The sequence below is a fragment of the Montipora foliosa genome, chromosome 2, assembly GCF_036669935.1.
Source record: "Montipora foliosa isolate CH-2021 chromosome 2, ASM3666993v2, whole genome shotgun sequence".
Lineage (NCBI taxonomy): Eukaryota > Metazoa > Cnidaria > Anthozoa > Scleractinia > Acroporidae > Montipora > Montipora foliosa.
The window spans coordinates 13,380,647-13,400,646 of record NC_090870.1 but is presented as its reverse complement, the minus strand read 5'-3'; the positions used below and the strand labels follow the sequence as shown (position 1 = coordinate 13,400,646).

Below are 20,000 nucleotides of genomic sequence, written 5' to 3'. Positions count from 1 at the left end.
TTCAGAGATTCCAGAAGTAGACTTGGATGTAAACGTTTGGTTGTGTTGTAATCGATATTCTGCTAATTGGTCAGCCCAACTCATATATGTTGAAGGATTTGCAATGTCTAACTGTGGTGATGGATCAGGTGATATTTCACCAACAGAATCTTCCAACTCCTTAAATCCATTTTGAGTATTTACAGGTCTTTTATTCTTGCTGACAGTTGTCCACTCCTGTGTATCAAACAAGCTATGTTATTGGTTCTGGAAGTGAGAAGTTATGTAATTTTGCAGATTAATAACTTCATTATATGGAGATTACTGAATAACTTCATTATAATGAAGTTATAATCTCCAAAATTACATAACTTCTCACTTCCCGAACCAATCACATAGCAATTTCACAACTTGCGGTCAGAAGCGAAGGATGAGAATCTTTCAGATTATTAAGCTCCGGTTACATCTTTTCGTAGTGTGGTCAGCTCTGTTGTTATTTCGTTGTTTGGCGCCAGTATTGCCGTATGAGAGGCTTTCAAATCCTTCAGTTCATTTAACACTCCTTCTAACAACATTGACAATTGCGCTAAATAAAGATCGAAACTGGTCAGTTTTGCTATCTTTGACCGGATTTGAATAATTCGATTCGTTGGAGTCCAAAATGATTTCCATATATGCGTTATCGATAAAATTTTCAATCTTGCTTAGGTCGTCTTCAGTGGATAGTACAGGAGATTTAACAACATCCCTTTCACTTCCGTTATCACAAGCTGCAGTTGGACCATCGCTTGGTGAAATAAGGCTCGATAAAATCTCCTCTCTGAGTTGAACATGCTTATCTTGATTTTCCTGAAGAGCGTTCTGTGTTTCACAAACGGGATGTGAACGAATTAAAGTTAGGTTGATTAAATCATTTCTCAGTTTGTCTGCATCTTCCTTTCCCTGAATTTTTAGAGTTCTCGCCCTTAGGGCTTCCATTTCATCCATGCCTTCCATGCTCTTGGAGTTGGAGAAGTAAGAAACAGTCAAGTGTCGCTCTGTCAACCCCTGAAGCTGAATACAAGGCATTGCCAAGCGCAGTGTAGAACTGAGCAGTTTGGATGAGACAACTTCTGTCAGACCTAGGAATCAAGCAGACTGCCGCAACTTTGGCATTCGAGGATAACCAATCTGCTATATCCACAGTTTCATGGACGCGCAAAACATGTCGACATCAACTATCACTTTTTTCGTGAGTAAGTCACCAAGGGGCACATTGAATTGAAACATTGCAAAACTGAAGACATGGTTACTGACATGGTAAAGGCCCCAATCACTCGAAGTTTACAAAACCTCGACACATGGCTGGGATGTGCTGGCTAGTAAGGAGGAATGTTTGGACCTTACACTCTTAGCACATTGTTGTAGACCGTTCAGCGACTGTATGTTTTGTTTCTGGAGCTTTCCAAAGATCGTTGCGATATTTATATTTTTTGGCGGGAAAGAGCATGTTGTTATTTTTAGAAACGATCGAGCTATCTTAGGAAACATGATGGAGTGTTGACCACTTCTAGAACATTCCGAGATCGCGTTGATAAGCGGCGGTTGCGCGGAATACTAAGTCTTTCCATGTTTACTTTTTCAGTGTTTTGAGTACAATTAAACTGTTAAAATCGCCAGCTGTGTTTTGCGGAGTCTAACAAGATTTTTAACAATCAGAAGGTATTGTTAATTGCGATGTAAAAATTGTTGTCAACGAAGTAAACTGCCACCTGGGGGCTACAGATCGTCTTCAAATGCCGTCACGAAACTCTAAAATGAAAATCCCGAATTTGTTATCTTCACTACCTTGAATATAATCTAGATTTAAATCTTTTCACAACTTTTTAGAGCTGTAGCGTCTTTCGTTTCGAAAATAGTTTCCGACTTTTGCCTTGTGTGACACCAAGATAGTGGTTGTTTGGTTGGAAAAAAGGCATTCCTTTTAACTTTCAACAGTTGCAACTTTTCAACTCTTAAGAGATTGTGTTGATGCATATTTGTACCAGTTTATGAGTGAAAATAACGCGTTTTCATGGCAAAGCAAATTCCAAATGGTTTTGTTGATTTCCGGCGGCCACTGTTGTGTACTATATTGGTACACCAAAATGGCGCCTCCGTTTCGGCCAATAACTAAAAAATGCTGTACCACACAGACTTGAGACTTTGAGAAGTTGTTTATGTATTAGTATTTTATAACATTTCGTTATCTTGGCCTTTTTCATGGAACGGTTTAGAATTTATTTCTTTGCTGCATAACGGTGAAAACGAGCTATAGGGATTGAACCGAACTATTTTATATTGCTCTTGTGTTTCAGACTGAGGGTTGCGTTTGATTGGGAAATTCGGATTCTGGATCTTCCGATTTCCAATTGTACACAAAATCTGAATTTTGTCTCAGACTTCACTAATTGCAAATCCATTTCAGGAAGGATAATAGGAACCCTCCCAGTCGCTGTGGGGTGAGATGTGTTAGAAATGAGATTACGGATACTTTTCAAGGTGTTTGCTTTCGTTGTTGTTGCCGCCGCAGTGTTAATAACTGTACAAATATGGAAAGTACAGGGTCGTCGAAAGGACATGGAGAAAGTGGTAAGTCGCACGAAACACTCGAAAGTAAACACCCTCGACACGCACAATGATATGCAAGATGGCTTATTGAAGAGCACACCTGCTTTGAGAAAACCTGGAATGTTTTATGTGGCGTTTAACTATTGGGAGCAACTTACGATGGCGACAAATAATCTCATTGCTCTTGCAGCATTAGCTACTTTTAGTGGGGGTCAAGTTGTTGAGCCTTTTATAACGAACTCAAATTTTCTGGCACAACTCAAGTTACCGACACTGGCGTCCTACTTCAATTTGACTTTGTTTAATAAAAAGCTGCTCTCCCACGGTTACAACACTCTTGCAAGCCGGAAGACATTTCAACATGTATGCCAAGATCGATTAGATTTGCTGATTTATCTTATTTATGAACCACAAGCAACACGCTTAAGGCAAGAGCGGAACATTTCAAAGCCTTCAGTGATTCCTTGCGCATGGAGTGGTCGTAAACACAAAAAAATATTCGCGGGACGTAGAGTACTACAACTATTTGCATCGATGTTGGGGTTCTTAAATCGATCGAGAGATTTCATGACCAAGTTATCAAGGGTAGAACTTGTGTCGGCATTGTGGAATGGAGAGGGAATGGCACTAAAGAACGAGCGAACTTTCCACTACCACCAACTATCCAGTTTTGTCTTCATGCACCGGATGTTTCTTTTTTTAATAACAAACTCTTGCAAATTGCTCATGATTTTGTATCAAAAGAGTTGGGTCCTAACTTTATATCAGTTCATCTGCGCACTGAACAAATTTTTCGTCATAGAGGTCCTATTTCGTTAGTAGTCAAGTGTATCACGGAAATGGTAGCACGGATCCAGCAAGAACGAGATCGTGACCCAAAGAATGGAAACTCTAAGAGAAAAACGTTTGTTGCCGCAGATTTTCTGCAGTTCGGATCTCATTCAGGCGACGTATTGCCCGCACGGAAAAACTCAACCTTGCTCATGACGGTCATAGAAGGGTTACTCGAGAATCCAACATTCTTCGATCCAAAGGTATATCATCTTGTTGACAGGGGCTCCGTTGCTATTGTTGAAATGAATATTCTTGCTTCAGGAAGCCAGATCTTTTCAGTTGGCGGAGGATCGTTTCAACATTGGATAAGAAATTTATTTGCCCAAAAACACAATAATAGTTTTCCGAACGTTCCATATCAATGTTGTTGATGAGCCTTTGGTAAACTATTTAAGGTTGCGAGTAACAGCTCAAGAACTAGTATAACTAATACTAGAATAATGAGGCAAGGGGGGTTTTCCAAGTTTTTTAAATTGATAGCCCTCTCTTGTCTCATAATTCATCTTTAAGTGTCGCCGAACCTCTGAAACGAATGTTTAAGAAATATGAAATAACCGTGGTTAACAAGCCATTGAGCACGCTTCAACATTAGTTCTCGATTCCCACTTGACTCTGGCACAAGCTGATATTGAAGTGACCAGTACTTTTTAGCCCTTCCGGTGAAAACGGGCAGATCATGCACTACAAAGAAAAAAGAGCACATGACGAATTTAAACTGCCGCGGCCAAAGGGCCCACAATTTCAAATCATGCTTGTAGTCCATGGGCCAAGACCCTAAAAATAGGGTGTTCGGTATCACTCAGGGGGAGAAAAGCCATTATACATTCTTGAAATCTACAATTCCTTTAGTTTACGATTTAGCATGATAGAAGTCTCGGATGAGTAGCTGTTAAAGAGATATCACGTAACCCTTCCTTAATAATATCCTGCCTTGCATGGCTGTATTGGTCGTTTGCATTTGATCTTCTCTGTGATATATATTTTTTCCCCCGACGTTACGCGGCTTAAGTTTTCCTTAAAATGACACGATAATGTTGGACATGCTCGCAGGGATATTTCGTAAACACCATTCAAGACGTAAGACATTGATGCCCAAAGGAAGTTGCGTGAATTTCAGTGAGTTTATCTCGTTCGGCAGGAAAGATTTCATTGGTTGCCAGTCAATTACAGGTCTCGAGTTGTCCTCATGTATATTTTTAGCGAAGGTTTCACTAACATGTTTTTACCGTTTCACTAACATGCTAAAACGCGTTATTAAAAGACCTTAAAGGTATTGCCAAAGGAAAAGAAAAGCGATTGTCTTGGTGAAAAGCGTTTTCTTCTGTGACCAATTAACATACAAAAGAAATTAAACTAAAAAAGAAGTGGTTTTGTGGCCTGACTGCCCCGTTTTAGAACGTCCAATTAACAGCATTATCACAGGAAATCACTTTTATTGTCCTGGGAATTGTTTTTCTTTAGGCCCAATGGGATCAAATAATCACACCATGTAGTTCCTTCAATAGCCTAATCACCAAATAAAAGGTGGACCTGATGACAGTACTTCTATGTCTTTGGTCAGCATCTCAATAGAATAATTAACAAATCAAATTGGCCAGGGTGTGAGGTTGTTCTAGGAACCTTTCAGAGACAAACAAAAACATAACAAAATGAGCTATGTGAGAGATGTGCTATTTGTGTCGTCCGATAGCGATTTTGTAACGTGAAAATTACTCGTGGATGAAATCTATCTCAAATTCATCGTGGCCGAAAAGACTCGAGATGTGATATGACTTGGAAAAAACAACAATAAAGTGGTATTAATGATCAAATACGGTTATATATTCTGCACTTATCGCTTGGTTTGGCCGGTCCCGAAGCTCTCTAGTTTAAACAACATTTACATGTACTTCTCGATCACTAGTTTCTAGCCTTGTTTGTTTTTAAAATTAGTAATCAACATAAATTGATTTCTGTTGACAAGTCCTTCTTCTCATTGGTCGTTTTTTTGAAACGTTCCTTACAGGTGTGCGCTCAAGTGTGAAAGTATGAAAAAGGCATTCTTCGGAATGTTGGGTTTGCGGACACGTGTTTCCTGCCCTCCTCCCCCGTCTCTTCATATTTTGCTCGGTAGAAAGTTTTCTTCTGTGAAACCCAACGGAAGCGCTTGCGACAAAGGCTATGACGGCTTTTATGGGGAGTTAAAAGTGTGACCCGCATTGTCCAACATGGAAACGAGGTTTGCCCTTCAAATGCTTTGTAACCACTGTCAGTGGTGACGAATCTTCGAAAATTCTCATACTTTAATAGGCCATTTCCGAGTTCATGTCTGCCTCCTCTTCAAAGCGACAATAGGTGCGAAGTTTTTCTTATGAAAATTAGTTTTCATTCATATGTAAAGTAGAACTAATTACCATCACAAAAACTTCGCACTTAGACTCGCTTTGAAGAGGAGGCAGACATGAGCTCGGAAATGGTTTATTGGAGTGTCTGACACGTAACAGTAATAGAACGGATCACGTGACCACGCTAACTTGAAAACGAGGCTGCATCACATAATGCCCTGTAATTAGTGTTTGTGTTGACAGATTGTCCGACAGATTGTCCCAATATTACTTATACTATCTATTGAAGTGTAACTTAGACAACTCTGTAACATAACAGTAATAAATCTGATCTCGTGTCCATTATAACTTGCAAAGGAGCCTTTTTTCGTGAAATGCCTTGTGGCATATTCTGTACCCCTTTCTTTTACAACCAAGTCAATTCATCCAAATGCAATTTTTTCCACAACTCCTTGACAAGGGTACAAGGGTTAAAAGGTATCCTATTCATCTCCCTCGTCTCCCTCCTCCTCCTCTTCATCATCATCGTCGTCATGATCATCATCAACATTATCAACATTAGATGGTGATGATCATTGTCATAAGAATCACTACAGTTTTTGCATTGCATTCGATGTCGCGTTGGCTATGAGCGGCTGCAAAGCACGTTGTTGAGTCATATAAATCTGTGATGAAAACACAAAAAAATGGAAGGAGAGCAATAGACCTTTTTGCAGATACGGCGGCCATTTTGATTTCTATTGTTTCGAAAGACATTATGGGATGCTCAGGGGGCAAATCAATATGTATTTGCCCCCTGGGCATCCCATAATAGCTATTCGAAACAATAGAAATCAAAATGGTCGCCGTATCGGTGAAAAGGTCTATTAAATCATGACACGCTTGTGGAACGAACAAAGGTTGACTGGTGTTTTCCAAAGCCAAGACAGTGTGAGGAAACAATAATAAATTATTAAAGATGTAGCTACTCTTTATCCAGATGGAGATAAAGATGCTGGACTTCCACCTCATCGAATTCCTCGATGAAAATGGTGGTGCTTTGAACAAGTATACCTACGAAAGCAAAGTACTTGATCGATTGGCTGCAAGAACAAACATTTTTTGTTCTCAATGAAAAAGATATGAAATGCTCAAGTGCACTTGTTTATCGAGGACCTCACTTTATGAAAAGTAAAAATGATCGCTGTTTTGAGAATAATTTGTACTTAATTAGTTGATTGTGTTATGAGTTTTCTTTTTTACTAAAAGCGAAAGCTAGAAAATGTTTGCGACGGACGGAACTGAAAGCTTTCCTGTTGCGTTCTACAATATTTTGCCAGCGAGAGAGCTGAAGGAATGAATCAAGACGTTGCTTCCTTTTTTCTGGGTGTAAACAACGGTTTATATTTTTTGTGTGTGTGTAGGCAAGGTCCTGAATAGGTCGTTTTCACTGTCACACAACAAAAATATAAAATCGAAACCGTTCAATGAAATAAGCCAAAAACTTGGAATGTTGTAGGACAAAAATTCATAAATCACCTCACCAATTCTCAGGTCTGTGCCGTACACCATTTCTGAGTTATTTGTCAAAGCGTTTCCGGCAACTTTATAGAGTTTTGTATGGAGCCGCCATGTTGGTGCACAACAGTGGTGCACCAAAATGGCGGCCAGAAATCAACATGATGATCTGTACTCCTGTAGCGATGAAAGCGCTTACTTTTTGCTCATAAGATAAAATAAGTGTGTATGAACACACCTCCTAGTGTACTTGAAACGCTCAGATTGCTGAGATTCATAGGCATAGACATTTTTTCCAACCAAATAATGCACTAGTCATTTGTTTCCCCCACCCCCTGACCCCCGGGGATGGGTAGGGAAATTACATTTGAATGGTTGTAAAGTAGGTGTATTTCCACTGGGGACTAGAGCAGACAAACACACGTAATTCCCCCACCCCTCTGTTCCTAAAAGATTCTGAGTCATCAAGAAAATGTTAGGGAGATTACCACAATATACAGTTCTTGCCATTTGTGTGTGCCACATGAACTATATAAGGAACGAAACAAAAAAAAGAAAAAAAAAGAACTGGATAGAAACAAGACAGGAATAAGCGACCAATAAAGAAAAAGTTTAGACTTCTCCCGCCGCCATATTGATTTTACACGTGTGAAAATACTCATTACCATTGCTCTTCGTTTCTTTTCAGTCCCAGTCCTCCTAGGTAAGAATTCCCCGATATTTCCCTCTGTATGTCCCCAGAGGGGTAGGGCAGAGGAACGAAAATCTTGTAATTTCCCTTCCCCCTAGAGGCGTAATTGTGGCGTAATCTCGAGTAATTGCCCTAGTAATTCCCCCATATGTCCCCACTATCCCCGGGGGTCGGGGGTGGGGGAAACAAATGACTAGTGCATAACTTTGTATCGTAGTGTCACGCAAGGTGACAATTCGGAAATTAAAAATGCTGTATTTTCGAAACGAAGGACGTTATGGAACTGAAAACTTGAAAAAAGATTATTTCTAGGTCATCTTCAACCAACTATAGATAAAAATTCAAAACACCTTGCGATTTTGATTTTCGAATTTGATGACGTGATTGTGAAAACCATCTATTGTTCACGATTTAGTACATGCATCATTGTGTAACATTATATTGTTAGTAAGGACTCATCGCCTTTTGTTGCAGTTTTTGGGGAAAAGACAAGTATTCTTCAATGAATTCGTGCCGCTTAGTTTTTCAGCTACGGAATCACCGCGTGTCAATAATTCTGGCGTGCAAAATGAACTTTTAAAAAGTACGGTATGTATGTAGAAACCACTCTTGCGGGTTTTCAGAGCATTCGCTTTCTCATTTCGTTATCATCGTTAGAGGTGGAACACTTTGAGGAAAAATGCCAAAAAAATTGAGAGTGCACTTTAAGAGTAGACTGAAGAAAAAAATAGTGCACCATTTAGCCAGCGGAAAAATCATACAGTCCTAATTATTGAAGAGGGCTTCTGCGATGAAAAAGATTCATGAAACTACAAAAAAAAAAAAAAAGCAATCAGAAGAAACTAAACTCATAAATGAATCCATATCTAAATCATAAATTTAATTGCTTGTCCCTTACCTTGATAAAAACATGAACCATTAAATTTTAACAAGTGAAGGCTACATCAATACCTCATGGTCAGCCGCAGCCATGCTGCCAGTTATTGTCTACGTGTCTACCTATTCACACCAACAAGACATGTTGAATTAAACTGGGTACAACAAAGTGAAAATCAATCACAGAAAAATGTAGGACTGGCTTTTACGTGAGATTGAAGTGAATTTCAATACATGCTTTGACCTGTGTTAAATTTATAGTCGGCAAAAATCAGTATTCACGATTTAAAAAGAAAACACTTTGAAACCGTGTTTAACTAAACATCAGTGTTCAAAACACGGTTAAGGTTTCAATTGGTGTGAACGAGGCATCATGAATTGTAAATAACTAGTGAAAGATGGCCTATCGCTCCGCTGTAGTCTATCTCCATATTGTCTATCGTGTCCTCAAGAAGCCATTGTTTTTTTTCGACCTGAGTATCCATAGTCTTCGTTCTCTTGATAATTTTATCCGCCGACAACTCCTACGTTTCTCCAAAGATAATAGTTGAAAACAATGGATCCCTCCATTAAATTAAACAATGTCAACGTTGTGAAGCCATAAAATAAAATAAAGACTTGCTTTACCTCCCACTTGTTTGTCTTTGGAAATCTGGCAGGGATTCGCATTTCTTGTTTACATCCATTACATGGACACAGCTTGACAGAATCCCTGAATATCAAGTAACAGAGACTAGAAAGGAACGAGCGAATTTGTATTAAAGTTCGCATATTAACCCATCTAATTAGCTCTAGTTGTTACCAAGGGTGTTTTCCATTTACCGAGAAATTCCGGAAATTTTGGTTGAGATGTAAATGGAACACACGTTTTTGGTTCGTTCCACTGGAAAATTTCCGGAATAGACGGAACTTCTGAAAAGGTAGTCCTGTTTTCCCGTTGGAAACTTTCCGATGGAAATGTGTGTTCCATTTACCACTTTTGAAAGGTCTTACCACTTCCAGGCTATTCAGGGCCACATTTTTAAATTTTGGAGCGTAAAATCGCAATCACAGGGCGGCGAACGGTCCTGAGTTAAATGGAACACGTTTTTCACCCGATGGAAATTTCCACCGAATTATCCGGAAATTTTTTGTAAATGGAAAACGCCCCAAATCTCACTGTATTTTCTTCTAGAGTCAGTCTTCATCATGATAAGTGTCAGTGACTATGATTCAGCAAATGCAGATCTGCATGGCTTTGAGATCCGAGAATATCACAATAATCACAACCCCTCTCCCTTTTTCCCGGCTTCAATGGGCTCTAAAATTTGCATTATTTATACAGCTGCCTACTACGTATTTCAAAATCTGAATGCCTAGAGTCAACACAAAAAACATCTAACAGTGAATGTTTTAAAAATGCGGTGGATCGCTGTCTTGGTTCCTCTGGTAAGGAAATTTCAATTGATTGCATACAGTTGTAGTCTAAACCGGACGTCTTAAAACTACAGTACAATACATTATCCACCCTTCACTCTCGGATTTCAATTTTCATTTTTCAGAGCGAAAATTTGACGAATGGTCTTTGACATTTTTTAATTACCACACTGTAATTTCTTTCTACAATTTAGTTGTGATACTAGATGGGGTCTTTTTAAAAGGCGACAATTATAACATACGGTGATGTAATTGAAGGATCTTCAAGTTGAACGTGCAGTTCGGCGATCTCGATAAAGATATCATACGAAACAAAACGTGCAATGTAATCGAAATTTAGAGACAGAGAGACTTCTTGCTTTATGCGAGCTTGGACGATGAAGATTTCGAGGTGAAAGTTTGTAAAAAGATGCCTATGTAAATGTAAATCATGAGCAATGAATTTGTAATAATTACACTTCACAGCTCAACTTTTTGATAGTGAAATTTTTTAACGCTATGAAACAGTGATTCAAAGACAAATTTGCATATGGCCTTTAAATTTACTTTCGAAGACAAGCGTGGAGAGTGATAGGATAATATTATCTACTCCTCTCGAAGAAGTACAAACCCCCGCACAAGGCTTAAACAAGGACTTCAAAGTCTTTAAATTGTCGGCTCTCATTGGCTATCCTCTGTCCATTTCCAAAGAAGACATCAAGCCAAGATTTCAACAATACTTTAACAATACTTTAATTGATCCGATCCAGTCTTCCATGCTTCCTTATGAAGCAATGATGAGACTCCTGCAATGAGCCTGTATGCTAGGTAAAGACTGTCAATTAACAATAACAAAAATAATACTAAAAGCGTTTATTGACCAGAACCGATCTTTTCAAACAGCCCTATATGTTTCCGTTGACAGGTCTTCAGGTCCTTTGAAGTTGATTTCACTGACGGATTTTACTGACGAATGACACCCCTTCCGAGTCGAAACACTGTGGTCTCATGAAACGCAAACTGACGGTGCGTTTTTTTGGTAAAACCCGAAAACGGATTTTGCGTTCTTTTGACGAAATCCAAAAAGTGATCATGAATCCAAAGTATCCACACTAATTCCGGATTTTTGAGATTCACCACTTTAGGGTTTTTTTCTGGAAAAGGATCTGAAAAACTCGGGGTGCGTTTTTTGGAAAAATCCGAAAACGGATCATGAATCCAAAGTATCCACACTCGAGGAGGATACTTCGGATTAAATCTAAATTCGAATTTTTGAGATTCACCATTTCAGCGTTTTTCGGGAAAGGATTGAAAAAAGTATTTTTGACAAGCGGTTTTCTATGCAAAAATGATACACAACAGCCACCGTACATGACAGTTTAGCCCAAAAGTTGGAAGACACGAATAGGTCGAAAACAGGAGCCCATCTGTCGAAAATGGTTAGGTTTCCTGCAGATTTCACACCAGAAATTACACTAAAAGTTTTTTGACAGCAGTAATATTGTTACTGCCTTTCCTATAGCTAGAAAAGTAAACTGCAAGAATAACCTCTGTTGTCGATTTGCACCTTAGAGGGCATGTTTTTCGTCATTTCTTTTTATTTGATCTGAAAGGTTTTTTTTTTCATCAAAGAATTTCTCCAAAACAAACTAGTATACCGCTAATTTTTTTGTTTTGTTTTTTAAATTGCACGTTTGTTTGTTTGAGTTGTCATGGAAAATGTTCCTTTTTCGGATTTTGCGGTTTTTTGACGCTGAAGAATCCATTGATCCGAGATCACATTTCCCAAAAAAAAAACGCACCCTCGGTTTTTTGGCAAGCGGTTTTCCGTACGATCAAAGTCACGAACAAGAAATTACACTAAAAGTTTCTTGACAGCCCAAATTGTTAGCACCTTTCCTACAGCTAAAACAGTAAACTGCAAAGTACCCTCTCTAATCGATTTGTACCTCAGCACGCATGTTTTTCGTCATTTATTTTTATCGATCGCCAAGGTATGCTTTTTTCTGGCGGCATTTTCATTGAAGAATTTCTCCAAAACAATGCAACTCTGGGTTTTTTTGTTTCCGTTGTTATGGCAACGCTGAAGAATCCATTGATCCGAGAACAAAAATTCGTTTTTGGAATTTTACCAAAAAAACGCACTCTGAATGCCTTGCCTTTCTGAAAAAGGTAGGACATTTTGCTGGGGGGAAGAGGCTGGGTTTTTTTTCACTTGTGTAAAGAGTCTTTTTTATGTTATAGGAATTAGCAATCCTTGCATAATCTCATAACAAAGGTAAGCTTCAAAGAGTTTTCTTTTAATCAGTCTAAGCGTGCTATTTTCTCGATGCGAGTGGATTATCAACAGGAAGGAAACAAGCACGTGGCACATTTCGTTTTTATATCCGCTATCTTGTATTTTCCGCTCCAGAATTTCTCTAGTAACAACAGGAACCCATGGCTAGGAGCGAACAACTCCCATCTACATCTACATGTTCCAGCAATCGGCAAAGTCCCTCTTTGACTAATAGCTGTTTTTGCTTACGTGGCCTCATACACCGTAAGCCCTTTTCGATATATCACTGCCAAGCCGGCCACTTCTGCTGGAGATAACAGGACAACCACAACAGCATACAGGGACTCCATTCCCTACTCTTTTCGAATAGTGTGTGGGTTCTTTAACGTTCCCAGGGGAACTCATGAACATACAAGATATTTGTGAGACGGGGCCTACGTTTTATAGTCCTTATCCGAGAAGACTTGAATTCTAACCATTTGCAGATAAAATTACAAAGGTAGCACTTTCTCCCCAGTTATTTTAAGATATTGAGAGCCTATTTTAAGGTATTTTAAAAGACCGTTCTATTTTTAGACTACCTTTTCCAAGTTCCGTTTCGATGACGTAAAATGTCAAGTTAGTTTCTTGTGATTGGTCATCAAGCTCCTGCGGGAGTCTCATTCGCGGGAAATTCAATCTCAAAATTAAATAAATCGGTTTTTGAAAACGCCATGACAGGAAGTTAGGGATGTTGTTCGCTCCCAGTCCTGGGCTCCCGCTAACATAGGGTACACAGGTAACCCACTATACAATTACCACACCATACACCTAAAGCTTGTTTATCAATGACATGCCTTGTTCATTAAGAGTCACCAAAGGCTCATCCGACCCACTGAAAGGACGGTCCTACATTTTTGAACACTTGGATACTCATCAAAAACGCAGCATAAATTTTCCCTTCCGATGTCCTTTACATTACCAGGAACCCATTTCCCGAAGCCTCCATCTGCTATACTAACCCTCTGAGTCAACCCTGACCTGTATTTTTTTTATTTTTAGAATCATCTCTCAGGGGGGGTGTCGCGGGTGTTTTCAAAAGAGCACACCCGAAACACGAAGGTGTTTCAAAATAATGAAAAGATATAAAAGTTCTAAAAATAGAAAGACTTGACTCGAGAGTATAATAAGTATGGAAGCTCCAGGCAAAGGGCTGAAAAGGTCCAAAGTCTAAACAAGCTAGCAACAAAGGTCGATAGTCCGACTGAATTACCATGGATCACTTTGGGAATCTCACCGGTGTAATTTAAAGCAAAGAATACAAAAGTAGGATCAGCATTACTTGCCTGACTAAAACGTCCTCTTAATGGAAAGGCATGAAGCAATGCGAAAAGATGACTTGAAAATATGTTAACTAATTAACATATGGCTAACCTGGGAGAAAATCATTCCTTAAAGGGAACGGCATAAAGAACAAAATGATCCCTCAAAAAGAGGAACTACAAGTTTACTACTAACTTGGGCCTCAATAAAAATACTTTTACTTGGTTCAGATTACAGAAATTCAGTTTTAAAAGCTATTGCCTTGTTTATGACTTTTTGATCCTTTGATCTTTAAGTGGTTTCGTTTTTTAAGTTTCGTCAATTACTCTGGCAGAACGGGCCAAAGGGTAAAACCCAGGGTTGTGATTGGTGGGATTGGACCCAGTGTATTGGTTTGTCTTTTGAACTGTCAACCAATGAAAGCAGACATGACGGGCAGCAATAAAAAACCAAGAGCCCATCAAATCGTGGCTCTATCTAAGCTTACTGCTTAAGACAACCTCTTTCGAACGAGTTTACTTTTAGAGCGGATTTTTCCCGCGAAAAGTGGCATATTTCCACGGCGAAACGTGACAAAAAAAATTCCAGCGTGATAAGTGTATGACGCAAAATAAATAGCAATGTCATAGTTCTGTTTTGATTGGGCTTTTAAACTCGAAATCCATACGAGAGGCGCACCATTAATAACTCTATTCGAGAAAGAGTTGACTTCGAGTCCTAGAATCCATTTGATGGGCTCCTGAAAAAATCCAAACAGTTCTTCATTGCTGGTTCTTTGTAAGGTACAGCAGAAGGTACCGGTGGGGTCTAGTAGTCGATACACATCGCTTTCATGCCCTTCGCTGGAGTTGAAGCCATTGACTTGCCCTTTGCAAATTTAGGTTTTTCAGCATGGTTTTTTAACCATCCACCCTGCTTGCAAACGTAGCTGGCGTAAAAAAGCGGTTAACTTAGGACGCTTTCCATTTGACAATACTGACCGGCCAGACCGGCCATTTGGAAGTGACTAACTCTTCTTAACTCTACAACGACTTCAAATTTCAATTTATCATACTTCGAAGATGATATATAATGCGAGGGATTATAATGCAAGTGTTCCTTTAAATTATTGCATTTTTTTTTTTTTTTTTGGAAACTGACGGGTCTGGCGGGCAACTTCTGACAAAAGGAAAGCGCACTTAGAAAAGAACCGCAAATCCGGCCGGACGCCATATTGAATGAGTCCTTGGAAGATCTGGGCAAGGTGTCCCTCGTCCCAGATCTGCCATCTCGTCCAATATTACGCCCGGATTTTGCTGAACTACCACTTTCAAGCAGGCTTCTCCAGCTCCTTCATATACCCGATCTTTTTTTACTACTTAAGAATGTCCCGGTGTTATGGACTTGGCTTTCATGGTTGACGTATCAGGGAGTATTCAGTTTGACGACGTCAACAATGCGTTAGCTTGGCCGGCTAATGGATTAACATCTTGGTTTGAATTCATGTGTTGAAATATTTTAAAAATGGAGCAAAAGAAATGTATTTCAGTTGTTCAAAAATAACTCTTGAGTGAATTTAGCAGCAATATAAACCGATATCATACGTAACATGTCATTGCACCTCATCTTGGGTCCACTAGAAGGAAACCTTTTAGTTGCAATTACATTTTGCCATACTCGTTCCAAGCAAAATGAAAATTGTTTGCTTTTCTCCAATATATAGCCAAAGAAACAATATTCAAAGTTGAAAATCTTATTCAGGAATCCCGCTTGCAAGCGGGGAGGGTTTTACTGAATTAAAATACTACTACAGCTAATAATACGCTTTCATCACGTTGTAGTGGGTTCATTCCCGACCTATTCTAAAGTTTTATAATCCACATCAAATTGAACGTATTTTCCTTTAATCGAGAAAAATCCATGGAAAGGACGCCTTGCCTGAGAGTCTTTCTTCACTTAAAAAATATTCTGAATTGTCAGGAAACGGTGGAACCGTTGATTCTCTTTCGATACACTCCGAATTATGGGATAACTGTGCATTCCTCTTCAGTACTTGAGGTCAGCGGTCACACTTCAAAGCATCCATTGTCATGCAAATGCACCATATATAACCAGCCTAACGCGTGACACAAATCCATTCTCCTGGAGTGCTTTCTTGTCGGCGGTTACGGTACTAATTTCAGTAATTTAGAGAGGATTTATTTCCAACTACCGAAATGGACAAGGCACTCAACGAGTCTACAAATATATCTACGGTCGAAGCGAGCGATGTGAACATGCCCGAAGGGGGCGAGAAACTCGAAGCGAATGACAACATCGACGATTTTGAGGTTGATATTGAAGACCTTAAAAGCCAGTTGGGGTTGCACGAACTGTTTTCGTCTATGGAGTCAATGAAGTCTCTTATCTCCCAAGTAACGGCTTCGAAAAGGCCAGCTTCTGAACCTTTAGCTGCTAACCTGGCCAAACGAAGTTTAGCAGCGACGGCTGACGAGTCACAACCTACACGTGTCGCCAGCGTGACTGATGCTGGCTCTTTCGACCCCTCACAACCCATTTCATCTACTGATACAACTGCTGAAGCAGCAGAGCTGGACCTGCCATCAATCTTTGATGACTCGGATGCGAAAGGTCCCAAAGTGAGTGAGGTCTTAGCCTTAAGAGTAAATGAGGCTTGTACGAAAAAAGCATTTGATTCCAAGCTGAAGGAAATTGAGGCTAAGTACAAAGCACCCGAAAATTGTGATTTCTTGTGTGTACCGAAGGTCAACCTTGAATTCTGGTTTGAGTTAGCCAGGCAGGCAAGGACCAAGGATCTTGCACTGCAAGAGGCCCAGAGAGGTATTACCAAGGGAATACAGCCAGTTATTGAGTTAGTAGAAAAGATCTTGAACGCTCAAAAGACCAAGTCGGAATTGAAGCCCGACTCCTTCATTACTCCTCCTCCTATTACATTACTTTGCAATGCATCATTCAGACTTTCCCTTGTAAGAAGGGAAACAATGAGAGAATTCGTGAATCCCAGCTACCGCTCTTTATGCAGCAAGAATACTCCTCCTGGGAAATGGCTTTTTGGAGATGAGCTGCCTAAACAGATCAAAGAAATCGCGGAGGTGAACAAAATGGCGAAGAAACTCGGCCCTAGTCAGACCTCTCCTGGAACAAGGCGTGGAGATAGAAGAAATACATCTGGTCGTGGTTCTAGCTTCAACCAGGGTCAAGGCCGAAAAGTATATTTTTTTAGGGTCAAGGAATCGCAGCAACACCACTCACAACAGCAGGGATCCCAAGAGCAACCCACATTCCTTGACAGCTACAAAGCAGCACTCCTCCCAGTAGAGGTAGGTGCTTATGCTGGAAACCTGGCAAATTTTCTCCTTAGCTGGAGAGCTATTACTAGTGACCCCTGGGTACTTGAAGCAGTATCAGGGTACCATTTGGAATTTTGTACTAAACCTGTACAAACAAAACTTCCTAATCCTCCAATTCTATCTGTAGCAGATAAGGAGATTATTGACCAGGAGCTTCATAGGCTTCTGCACAAAGGGGCAATAGAGCAGGCTCCATACTGCAAAGACCAGTTTATTTCTAATATGTTTCTGGTCCCTAAGAAAACAGGTGACCTTAGGCCTGTCATAAATCTCAAGCCCCTTAATGAATTTGTAGAGAAGATTCATTTCAAAATGGAGAACATTGATATGGTCAAAAACCTTATTAAACCAGGAGATTATCTAGCTTCTATTGACCTCAAGGATACGTATTTCAGCATACCTATCTGGCAACCTCATAGAAAATATCTTAGGTTTCTTTGGAATAATCAAATTTTCCAGTTTGCATGCTTGCCTTTTGGATACAGCCTAGCACCGCGAGTGTTTACTAAGCTTCTTAAACCAGTCACAGCACATGCAAGGTAGCATGGTGTCAGATTAGTTAGCTTCATTGATGATATTCTCATCATTGGACATAATCATCAGGAATGTTTAGAACATGTCTCCTTTCTGAAGAATCTTTTGACAGATTTAGGTTTTATTGTCAATACTGGAAAGTCTAACTTAGAACCAAGTCAGTCTCTGATCATTCTTGGTTTTATATTCAATACTGTTACCCTCAGTGATCGAGCAAAGCTAAATCTTGCATGGGTCATTGACAATTTAGACCAATACTATGGCAAATGTTTGCATGAAATGCCTATTTCTTTGTTCATTGAAAGTGATGCTAGTAATACTGGTTGGGGGGCCCACTGTAACGGTGTTGCTACAGGTGGGCCGTGGTCTCGGTCAGAAATTGATTTTTCACATCAATCACCTTGAGTTACTAGCTGCTTTTTACGCACTTCAGGCATTTGTTCCGCAGTATAAGTCTGCTGCACACAGACTGAAAGTGGATAATTCAACTGCAGTAGCTTGTATCATTAATTTTGGCAGCATAACGTCCCCTTCTTTGAATACTTTGTCTAGAACTATTTGGGACTGGTGAAGATTCACATTTCTGCAGTATCTATTCCGGGAGTTGACAATACAGTAGCAGATGTCATGTCTAGGCAAAATTCTGACAAGCTAGAATGGGCACTAAATTTTTCAGTCTTCCAGCGTTTGACCTCTTTGGTTTTCAAACCAGACATTGATCTGTTTGCCAGTAGGCTAAACAAGCAATTACCAATTTTTATATCTTGGCATCCAGAACCAGACTGCTATGCTGTAGATGCATTTAGTACTTTATGGACACCATTTAAATGCTGTGCTTTTTCCTCCTTTCTGTCTAATCCCTAGAGTGCTAGAAAAGATGGAAAGAGAGCATGTGGACCAGTTTCTCCTAATTGCACCAGTATGGCCAACGCAAAGCTGGTACCCCCTCCTTCTGAGAACGTCATACAGGACACCAATACTTCTACCTCAAGATCCTCAACTCTTACACCTGGCTCACTCCAACAAGCTTCATCCTCTGCACGACAGACTCCAACTTGCCGCATGGATCTTATCAGCCAACAGCTGCAGGCAGGTGGACTTTCGACACAGGCTACTGAGCTCATCTGTGCCTCATGGACCAAAGGGACTGAGAAACAGTACAAGCCTGTATGGAAGACTTGGAGTAGCTGGTGTGATCAGAGGCACATCAATCCCCTTCAGGGTAATGCAGTCCATTTAGTTAATTTCTTGGCTGAACAATTCCACCAGGGTAAGAGCTATAGTACTTTGAACACTTGCAGATCTGCAATATCCACTACTCTTCACTTGATTAGGGATGATAAACTTGGAGATCACCCATATGTTTCTAGATGTCTAAAAGGAGTGTTTGTTTCAAGGCCTCCATCTCCTAGATATTCGTTTACGTGGAATGTTTCCCAATTCACATTCTACCTGGCTGCACAACCTCCTGTCCAAAGTCTTAGTTTAAAAGCACTAACTTTGAGAACTGCGACACTTTATTCCTTGGTATCGGCCCAGAGAGAACAGACTTTGTGCTCATTGGACTTAGACAATTTGTCTATTTATGAGGATGAGATCAAATTTGTCATAGGTTCCAGAACAAAGACTTCTCGTCCTGGGAAGAAACCTTTAGAAGTTTCTTACCCACTAACCTCAGTCTCTGCCCTAAACAGACACTGTTACATTATATTCATTGTACGCAACACCTGCGCAAGTCAGGGGAGCAGACTGTATCTCAGTTGTTCATTTCTCATGTTAAACCACACAAGCCTGTTTCCTCATCTACTTTAGGTAGATGGATTAAGACTGTTATGACTGATTCAGGCATTGACACTAGTTTATTCAAACCACATAGTGTAAGGGGTGCATCTACATCTGCTTTGTATCAAAGGGGCGCATCTTTAGCTGAAATTATGAAGATGGCAGACTGGTCATCAGAACGCACATTTAATCGTTTCTATAATCGCAATGTCTATAATACCAATCCCTCTTCATTAGCAGGCAGATTGGTATTATCATAGATATTCAGTAACGTTTATTTATGTACAGACCATTGTATCAAGTCTACAATTAAAGCACTCATTTCTATCATGTCACATATTTTTGTTTTTTCCCCTGGCTTCGGTTCTTTAAAATCGCACAGTTATCCCATAATGCGGAGTGTATCGAAAGAGAATTTTAAAATTAGACGAGAGGTACTTACCTTGAAGTGTAATTGTAATTCTCTGAAGATACACGGAGCATTATGGGATAATGCTTCCCACCCTTCTGTGTTGGCTTATGCCTACCCCACCCTTTGTGTTGGGGACCTCAGCCAGTCTGCACTCCAG

The 20,000-nt window shown here is 39.9% G+C and overlaps 2 protein-coding genes across 7 annotated transcripts in view; both read left to right on the top strand.

Moving 5' to 3' along the window:
• The window catches only part of LOC137992492 (uncharacterized), a 12,639-nt gene extending 7,584 nt beyond the window's left edge, over positions 1-5,055 (top strand). Inside the window, exons 2-3 of one of the 2 annotated variants that reach the window (XR_011121705.1) lie at positions 949-1,680; positions 2,316-5,055. Coding sequence is in view for 1 of the 2 variants with exons in the window: in XM_068837854.1 (XP_068693955.1) it covers positions 2,316-2,333 (18 nt within the window). In the remaining variant the exon portion in view is untranslated. The remainder of the gene's footprint in view (positions 1-948; positions 1,681-2,315) is intronic. The other variant, XM_068837854.1, reaches the window with a different exon arrangement.
• A 5,129-nt stretch (positions 5,056-10,184) lies between these two features.
• LOC137992488 (uncharacterized) overlaps positions 10,185-20,000 on the top strand; it is a 17,905-nt gene continuing 8,089 nt past the window's right edge. Inside the window, exons 1-2 of one of the 5 annotated variants that reach the window (XM_068837847.1) lie at positions 10,201-10,218; positions 12,430-12,463. Coding sequence is in view for 2 of the 5 variants with exons in the window: in XM_068837845.1 (XP_068693946.1) it covers positions 15,961-17,085; positions 18,514-19,461 (2,073 nt within the window). In the remaining 3 variants the exon portion in view is untranslated. Of the gene's footprint in view, positions 10,219-11,989; positions 12,358-12,429; positions 12,464-15,909; positions 17,086-18,513; positions 19,987-20,000 lie in introns of those variants that run through there. The other 4 variants (XM_068837848.1, XM_068837846.1, XM_068837845.1 and 1 more) reach the window with 4 other exon arrangements.